The 9,601-nt window shown below is 38.0% G+C and overlaps 1 protein-coding gene across 1 annotated transcript; it reads left to right on the top strand.

Annotated features, from left to right (window-relative positions):
• Nucleotides 1–1,422: 1,422 nt before the first annotated feature.
• LOC149249597 (uncharacterized) lies at nucleotides 1,423–2,503 on the top strand. Its single transcript, XM_089456281.1, has 2 exons — nucleotides 1,423–1,800; nucleotides 1,840–2,503. The coding sequence occupies exons 1-2, from the start codon at nucleotides 1,605–1,607 to the stop codon at nucleotides 2,208–2,210; spliced, it is 567 nt and encodes a 188-aa protein (XP_089312407.1). The 5' UTR covers nucleotides 1,423–1,604; the 3' UTR covers nucleotides 2,211–2,503.
• The last annotated feature ends 7,098 nt before the right edge of the window (nucleotides 2,504–9,601 follow it).

The raw sequence follows: 9,601 nt of genomic DNA, 5'->3' as shown, positions 1-9,601 counted from the left end.
ACTTAACAATAATTAATAAATATTCTTAGGAGATATTCTTATGATGTCTTTTTTTTATTTGATCAATGTAGTATAATAACGTTATAATTATATTACTTTTATTGTTTGATCGATCTTGTGAAAAAGTTTGTACGATTTAGTTATAAAAGGTCTTACAAAAACACATTAAAAATATTACTTAACAATAATTAATAAATATTGTTGGGAGCTATTTTTGGGATTTACTATTTTTAATTGATTACTTTTCTGACGAATTACGTTCCAGCCGGGTCAAATGTATCCCATCACAATTAATCACACATAATAAAAAAATTAAAATATTGAAAATTTGGTAAATATTCGAAGGGAACTTAGCGTAAGCAAGACACATAGGTGAATAATGATACGGCCAATGGGCCGGTCCACTGGTTCTTTGGGTGGCATCGACGGTATGTCGGCACTACGCTGTTTGTTTTTGGGTCCCACAAATTCACTCACAATACAGGCGATTTCAAGTGCGTATCTCCTTACTAACTGACATATCGTCTGTATTGCAATTGGCTTCCTTCAGTGCATGTCAAACATGACCGCCATCTTAGAGGGAATGGAGACCTTTAGAGTCTGAAACTCCCGGTAATGACATGCCATGTGTATTATAATATTATTATTATATAAAAAATTTATCATTCAATATTAAATAAATAATTATTAATTTGTTATAATTTTTTTTAATATTAATTATATTTACTCATTTTTTAATTATATTAAAAAAAATTAAATAAATATTCATACATTTTATTTTATAATTTTATTATTATTTGGAATTAAAATAATTTATCAAACTAAAGCAGGTAGCGAACTTGTTACAATTACATAATCAAACCTAATGTAAAAAAAGATGCAAGTAAAATTATGGCGTAGTCTCCCACGCAGCAATCAATTGGAAAACATGTGAAGGAGATCAGTTTGGGTAAGCATAGGAGTTGGAACTTGGTTGTCGAGCAAACATAATTGGAATTTGGAACCTCATTGCATTAATTGGTATGATGCATTTATCGACCACAGCTGTTCAGCAGGTACACAGATCGGAAATGGATTGCATGCATTCATTGACCATTTGACTAGATAGCAAAAATTAGGTAGATTGGATTGCATGCATTCATTGACAGTTTGACTCATGCAGTGTGTATAAACCACGTGAGTTTCAAATTTATTCAAAGAACACACAAAGCAAATGACAGTTTCGCCGAAATGAATGTAGTCAGTGATTGCAGCTGACAAGCTTCCTTCCTTCTCTGTTCCAAAATATTTTTTAATCGAAGAATACTGTGCTGTGCTCCACTGAGTGCCATAAAGGAAAACAACCAGTAATTAAGTGCTCCTCTCTGTCTGTCTCCATCTGATTACTTCAGCCACGTTATAAGTAGGTAAAGAATTAAAAGATGTAAGAAGCCATTGCGATTCGAGATGTTGATTCATCCGTTCCTAAATCCTATAAAAGGGTGTTCACAGAACATCCAGCTTCTTATCCTGGCAGTGCTAAATTATTTGTGTATTGTAAGTGCGAGCTGCGATCGTCGCAGTTTTCATAGGCGAGTCGAGAAGGAGAAAAATATTGATCGAATATGGTATCCATCATTATGAAGAGAGGGTTCTTTATCCTCGCGGGATTGTTAGTAGTAGCGACTTGTTGTCATGTAACCGCAGCCAGAAATTTAAACAAAGTGGTTCATGACCGTGTGTATAAACCCGACAATTTCATTGGAAGCGGAGGAGGACTTGGTGGCGGTGGGGGAGGAGGCTTGGGCGGAGGTGCTGGAGGTGGCGCTGGAGGAGGCTTGGGCGGAGGTGGCGCTGGAGGAGGATTAGGTGGTGGTGCTGGAGGAGGTGTCGGTGGTGGAGCGGGAGCGGGAGCTGGAGGAGGATTAGGCGGAGGTGCCGGCGGTGGTGCTGGAGGAGGTGTCGGTGGCGGGGCGGGAGCCGGAGGAGGATTAGGTGGAGGTGTTGGATCTGGGGGTGGAGCTGGAGGAGGACTCGGCGGAGGTGGTGGAGCGGGTGGAGGGTTTGGTGGTGGTGCAGGCGGAGGTGGTGGAGTCGGTGGAGGGATCGGCAGTGGTGGAGGCGTAGGTGGTGGAGCTGGCGGGGGATTTGGTGGAGGCGCTGGTGGCGGAGCTGGGGGAGGATTTGGTGGAGGCGCTGGTGGCGGAGGAGGAATAGGGGGCGGACTGTGATGAATCACCGCCAGTGGGAACGATGCATGATAGTGAATAAAAGTATAAATAAAATAATATTTTGAGAGTTGGTTTCTCCACAAATATTATATTATGCTTTGAATGATAGTGAAATAATATTTTGAAAGTTGGCTTCTACTTTTGTTTGTCGTCATCCTCTGCTGTTGCAAGCACGGCAAAGCAGTTTATGGTGAAAATATATGTTGTATCCATATTCATATCTTCCCCTTGACCATTGGGATTTTCGGGATGTTTTTGGTATTAATTTTATAAAACATATTGATATTTTTCAATTTTTATACCATAAAATAAAGACATTATTATTTTCTTTATTTTAATCTTTAATTCTACAGCGAGGAAAAATGGTTTTATCAAAATAAGGTTACGTGAATGTTCTATAATATGCTATTAATCTTATAGGGATTATCATACAATGCTACGTTAAAGGAGCGATCATAAGCCTTATTTCACCAATAAAATATCAGTGGACACATTAAATCGTTAGTTTGTTGATTGGTTTAATTCACTTATTATTTGTATAGTCATATTATTAAATGAAGTTGATATACGTTGATGAGTATATATCAAACTCATGAATAATTAGCAAAATATTAATATTTCTTTAAATATTTATTAGTATCAAAATATTAATAATTATTAATTATAAGGCAAACACTTAATTTTAATATTAATTTTATTATTTTAAATTTAGTTTTATAAAAAAATATTAAAATAACCATGACAATAATAATTCAATTTACTAATTTTTTAACATCAAAATAATATTTTATTTGTGATCATAATATAAACTTTAATATTAAAACTTATTATATAAACATAATATAAACCTTAATATTAAAACTTATTATATAAACATAATATAAACCTTAATATTAAAACCTTATTATATAAAATTCAATATAAATTTTTATAGCAAAACCTAATATAAACCCTAATTATACAAATCTTTATATAGAAACCTAATATAAACTGAGGCTCACATAATAACCTAATATAAACTGAGGCTCACATAATAGACCTTAACCTATGGCTGCCTTGAAAATTAAATAAAGGTAATAAAATACATTAAACTTTTGAACATATTATTTATGAAAAAAGACTGTATATTCATACTTGAAATATTGACACCATGCGCATTGCTAATCTAGTATTAGTTGTATCATTAGTGCATGCATTTAGTGAGTGACAAATGCTGTCTTTGAATTGAGTCTCTTGGTTTCCATGAAGGGCATCTTAATTGTTGGTAGGAATTTCATGATTATGTAAATAAAGATTTCTTCCAATCATACCAAATTTCATGATTATTATTATGACAATCATACATAATCAATAATTGGTAACAAAGGATATCAAACATATTTCAGAGAGGAAAGGAATGTTATAAAATAATTTATTATAAGCAACATTATCTGTATTATACCTCCTCCTTCATCTCCATGCCCATCCATACTCGAAATAACCCATGAGATGGAAACATCACATAATTATTTTTTACCCTTGCATCTTTATTCACCTATTTTTGAATTTATAACTACTCATAATAATTTTTTACTTACCTAAATAATGCCACTTTATCTTTTGTATAGAAGACCACTACCACCACTACTACAACCAAATAAAACATTAACAAACATTTACCTTTTCATCCAATAAAACATGCCATATCCACTAAGAATGTAAAACTAGATTCATTCGCAGAATGGGTGAATGGCTTAATCTGTATTATGGATATGGGAAACCCTAAAAGGGGATGTTAATATGTACTAACTGCTTTATCTGCATTATGGACCTGGGAAACTTTAAAAGGGAGCATAGAAGTCTATGATGATTTTCGGTGAGAAAATGAAGTGTAACAACAAAGGAAGTGAAAATATACATACTTGATATTTGATAAAAAAAAATTACTTTTGCGTTGCTTGGAAACTATCTACCATGCTTATTAGATAATTTCCATTTTTGTTTGATTTTGAATTTGCAACTTGTGGTTGTTGAAAGTGATTGTTTAGAACGGATATTAGGAGGGGTAATAGTTTAATGAAATTTTTATTAGTGATGTGTTATTTATTATCACAAGGAAAGGGGGATTTAAACATAAATTTTGGTGACTGGAAATATAAAAACCCAAAACATAAAAAAAATATCTAAAGAGTAAAAATGAATCCAAATTCCGATCCAACTAACACCTAACACCTATAAATACAATTTAGATAAAAAAATAAAAGTGAAAAATCCTATTAAACTTACAAACTATTTTTTTTGATAAATTTTATAACTATTTTTTTTTGGTAAATTTTATAATCACGGAAAACCTCCGACAATAGTTTGAATAGCCAAATATGAAAAACTAATAACAAATGGATATATAATAAATGTAACTCATGGGAAGCACTTTTAACCATTTTCAAAAATTTATTTTCATGCACCTTTTGAGGAGCCAAAGCAACTAAACCATATACATTATCTTCTAAAAAACTAAACCATATACATGATGCATTGCTATGATTTGGCCTTCAATCTTAAGCTATGCATGCAGCTGCATTGCATCATTCTATAGAAATGCGGGGTCGCTGTGCATTCAACGTTGTCTATTCGATAGATAGTGAATCTTTTTGCACGCTGCAAATTATTTCATTCAAAGCGGATTTCCCAGACACTGGAATACCATGAAACATTTCCGTTATCAAAAGTTGGAATTGGATGCGATGTTATGCATTGGATGTAATCTTCCATCATCTAGAAACATGATCGTTAAGTTGAAGAAGAATCCGAGAGAGAATCAGTTAATTATCACTTGAATAAGTTGAAAAATAATCAATTAGCTTGGCTGATTATCATGCTCTAATTCATTTAAATTGGCTTTGCACATATGCCGATTTCAGAAAACCTAACCGTCATCAGTATATTTATAGTAAAACTTACATTTCTCCAAAGAAAAAGAAGGGCATGCCAAGAGGAAAAGCCGCAAAAGCAAGGCACACAAAGTGAAAAGGCCGGAAAATCTGGATATACGTTCTGTTCGAATTTTATTTCACTCCTCTGAGGCTGTTGTAGTCTGATGTGTTCAGTATGAGAGAGCGATCCCTTTTTACGGTCTCTTGTCCCGTTGGTTCTTGTCTCTCGGTGTGGGTTTGCATGTATGTTTGTGTTGTATGTCATCATTATTTCTCTTTGTATGTGTTCTTTCTGTGTGAAATTAACGCAAAGGTATTTCAGTACCATACAGTTTCCTAAAGCTGAACGAAACCGGCCAATGCAATCTCCATACTACTTGATGGATGTATGAGGTGAGGCAGATCTTGTTTTAATTTGATTTATTAAATCTCTAATCTCCTTAGTTTTAGTATTAGGAATTTATTGATTATTTCTGGATTTTATTTTTTATTTTTTTATTTTTAGCTTCTCTACTACCCATATAAAGAGCACAAACCACCGAGTGAGCACCACTATGGAGAAAGAAGCATTTTAAGGCACCTTGCACTTATTTCTCACTACCTTCTTGTGTGGTGTAGTTGCTTTAAATATCGATTTACTTATAAGATTTAGAATTCTTTGGTTAAAAAATATAAAGACTTGATGTTTTAATGTACCTTGCAGTTTCTTCTCAATACATTCTTGATTGTGTTGCTTTAAATATTGTTTTACTTACAAGATTTAAACGTTTTTGGTTAAATATAGTATGTTATTTCTCTCTGAATTACCTCATAATTGAAAAGAGAGTAGCAGGCACTCAGGGTAGCAAAAGTAGTTAGAAGGGATACTGGAAAAAACCACAATGATTCTATTCTAATATTCAGTGGCACAGAGTAATTATTGAGTATCCGCATACATAAATTCACAAAGTTGGGCTTCACAGAATATATTGAGAACATAACAGATTTTGCATGTTACACTTAGTTTCCCGCTATCGAGCTCTATCCTTCTCGTAGATTTAAGGAATCAGGAAAATGAAGGTGAATTATTGAAGCAAATATGGCTTACTAGTTCTAAACAAATATAATTTAATTTAAGAAAGAGTTTTACTTTCAGATTTTAGGTTGGTCTTTGTTTGCATCGATTTTAGTTTAGATGTTTGATGTCTGGGTAGTGGTCGTACTCTTAACACATTTTCAATTTTTATCTTCACAATTTTGTTTTTTTTTCTTGGCCGCCAACAATTTTGTTTCTCTTTCTTGGCAGCCAACACAGCCTTTCTCCATGCCATCTTGAGGTGTGGTAGCCTGGGATTGAACTTGAAACCACGATGTTCGGCCTGTGCTCTATCAAATCGAGCATAGATGTGGGTTGTGTTGGACTTAGCTGGTGAGAGTCATGGAAGTATTAAGCACTGCATTCAGCCCTACAACTCTGCCAGCACTCGCTCTAAAAGTATATGTTGCCTAGATTTGCAACTAGGCCCAACCAAAGGACGCGAATCAAACCATGATGGTTTGGTCCAAATATGCCCACCTCTGCGAAAACAAATCTGGTACATACGAAGTCATACATAGACGGAAATAACAGCTAACTAGGGAGATATAGATGATTCTTACAGCGAATAAAATAAATTAGAGACAAACTTCTAACAATTAGCTTCTCTCAATTGGAATCCAAACAAAGCATATGTCAATCAACCAGATAACAATTCAATATTAGTTATATGCACAGCAAATGAAAAGAAATATTAGCAACTATATGCACAACAAAAGAAAAGATTGAGACTCTGTTCTTTCTTCATAAGCCCAATCCATCGTCTCTAAAAACCGCGTTTCAACTTCAAGATGCAGTTACGCCTTCTGTTAGATATTATGACCAAATATCATTTTTGAGACCAGAGCGTTTGCTAATATTCTATTGGATGGGAGCATGACAACTCATCCAGTTCGGTGGATTTAATTCCGTTGGATGTTACGCCGATTATTAGTATTTCCATCTCCGAGACATTTCGTTGATTTGTTGTTGTACGGGAGCATGACAACTCAGCTAACTAGCTGGCTTGTGTCTCGTTGGATTGTACGCATTAATTATCATATCTACCTCATCACACTGTTGTGGTATTGTGTTATTGGCTGAACGCATAAAACAAACATGCTAAGGCCCATTATACTCTGGATCATAGGATCTAATGTTTTGGATATGTGAAAATTTTATTATATTTTGTTCCGTTCATAGCATTTTTTCAATATTATATCTATTTTTCAGTATTCTATTAAAAACATTGGGATAATTATTATTTTTATTACATTAATTTTAATAATTTATTAAAAAAATTAACATTTTGGTGATTATGTATATATATCAGATTTTGTCTCCCTTACATGTTTATTACCTAAAACTTATTCTAATTTAGATTTATTAAATATTATATTTATATATATCTATTTCTATATATATGAGGGAGGGGAGAGAAAGTAGAGAGGAGAGAGGGGGAGATGGTGGGAGGGAAGAAGGGAGGAGTGGAAGAGAGAGGGGGAGGGGAGGTACGAAGGGTGGAGAGTAAGGGAGAAGGGGAAGGGGAGATGGAGCAAGAGAGAGAGAAATGGAGGGGGAGTGAGTGAGAGGGGAAGAGGGAGAGAAAGAGAGGGAGACATATAAGGGGAGAGGGAGAGGGAGAGGGGGAAGATTGAGCGAGTGAGGGGGGGAGATTGGTGGATGGAGGCAAGGGGAGCAGACAAGTAAGGGAGAGGGAGGGGACAAGTAAGAGGGAGAAGGGGAGCAGACAAGTAAGGGAGAGGGAGGGGACAAGTAAGAGGGAGAAGAAGGAGAGGGGGAAATAGAGAGGGAGAAGGATAGGGAGGGAGGGAGAGTGTCAACGAGAGAGGGTGAACTAACAGTGGAAGAGAGAGAGAGGGAGGTATGGAGGGGGAGAGTGAGTGAGAGGGAAAGAGGGAGAGAGAGAGAGGGATGTAGGATGTAGGATGGAGACATATAAGGGGGGAAGGAGAAGGGAAGAAAGAGAGTGGGAGAGAGGTATTAAGTAGGGATAGGGAGGGGCAAGTAGGCGATGGGAGAGGGAGAGAATAGGGGGCAGATGGAGAGAGAGAGAGGGGGAAGAGGAGGGGAGATGAAGGGAGGGGATGGGGAGAGGTAGGGAGAAGAGGCAGATGGAGAGAGAGGGGGGGGAGGAGGGGAGATGAAGGGAAAGTGAGAGAGACAAAGAGGGAGAATGGGAAGGAGAGGGAGAGGGAGGGGGCAAGTAAGAGAGAGGGAGAGCGAGAGAGATGGGAAGAGGAGAGGGGAGCGACAGAGGGGGAGGAAGAGGGAGAGGGAGTGAGTGAAAGTGTTAGAGAGAGGGTGAGAGAGGAGTGGAGGAGATAGAGGAGTAGAAGATGGAGGGACAAAGGGAGGGAAAGATGGAGTGACAAACATAGAGAGAGAGAGAGAGAGAGGGAGGTATAGGCGAGGGAGATTGAGGGAGAGGAGAAGAGGGAGAGAGATAAAGGGATGTAGGAGGGAGACATATAAGGGGAGATCGAGGAGGAGAGATTGAGGGAGGGTGTAAGGACCTGCGATCCATGCGACGGACAGGGCGACCCACTGAGCGAAGAGATGGACAAGTTGCGATTGAAGCGAGCGAGATATGATGGATAAGCACATGTGGGTGAAGTGTTTTGGTCGTAGACTTATAGGTAGGCAAGTTGGGCTCGACCTGTGGGCCAACTAACCGAAGAAATTGTGATGGGTGTGCAAAGGGGGTGATCATTCATGAGTTGGGGCAAGCCGACCCACCTCCCAGGTATATGTTGCGAAGTATGAAAGGTCAGCAAGGTGAAAGACATAGGTCGGTCGGATGGCTGACTCGCCCACCGAACGGTATATATGGGTGTGCAGTGGGATGGAAAAATCATTCGATCACACAACGAATCATCACTCGAATGCAGAGCAAACGCATAAGGCGAGGTGCGAAGGAGTTCAATGGAGGAGTTAGACAGCGAAGTACGTAGGCAGGGCAGAACCGCTGGAGCAGGTTATGCGCCAGCACGACGGGCAGTTCGACGAGCTGCGAAGTTCGGTGAGTTAGGCAGGGGCTGCACAACGTGTGCACCTGCCGACGAGTTGCCCTGAACGGGTGACCCAGGTGGGCGCCCGCTGAATGACCAAACAGAAGTGCGGAACGGGTGACCCGGCTGGGCGCGCCGTCCACGACTGCAAGTCGATTGACACGGGAGTTTGGTGAAGTTTTGGGTTGACATGGTGAACGTGCAGATAGGCGACACGGGTAGGGCGCATCGTGCACGACGAAACAAAGGAGTGCCAATTTGGAAACAGAGGTGTGACTCGTGTGGAGGGCGCCTTGTTGGATCAGGTGCACAGCAAACAACATAAACATACAGCAGAAAATCAAACACATATGACACAGTATTTAACGTGGTTCACCCAACCAATCTGGGCTA

The sequence above is a fragment of the Pinus tabuliformis genome, chromosome 7, assembly GCF_031772625.1.
Source record: "Pinus tabuliformis cultivar Carrire ecotype Pingquan chromosome 7, CPIR1, whole genome shotgun sequence".
NCBI classification, from domain to species: Eukaryota; Viridiplantae; Streptophyta; class Pinopsida; order Pinales; family Pinaceae; genus Pinus; species Pinus tabuliformis.
This window is presented reverse-complemented; position numbering and strand designations above follow the sequence as displayed.

Bases quoted from the DNA above. Each gene is read 5' to 3' on its own strand.
- LOC149249597 (XM_089456281.1), top strand. From the start codon at position 1,605: ATGGTATCCATCATTATGAAGAGAGGGTTCTTTATCCTCGCGGGATTG. The intron at 1,801-1,839 runs GTGGCGCTGGAG...GTGGCGCTGGAG, and splicing joins CTTGGGCGGAGGTGCTGGAG to GAGGATTAGGTGGTGGTGCT.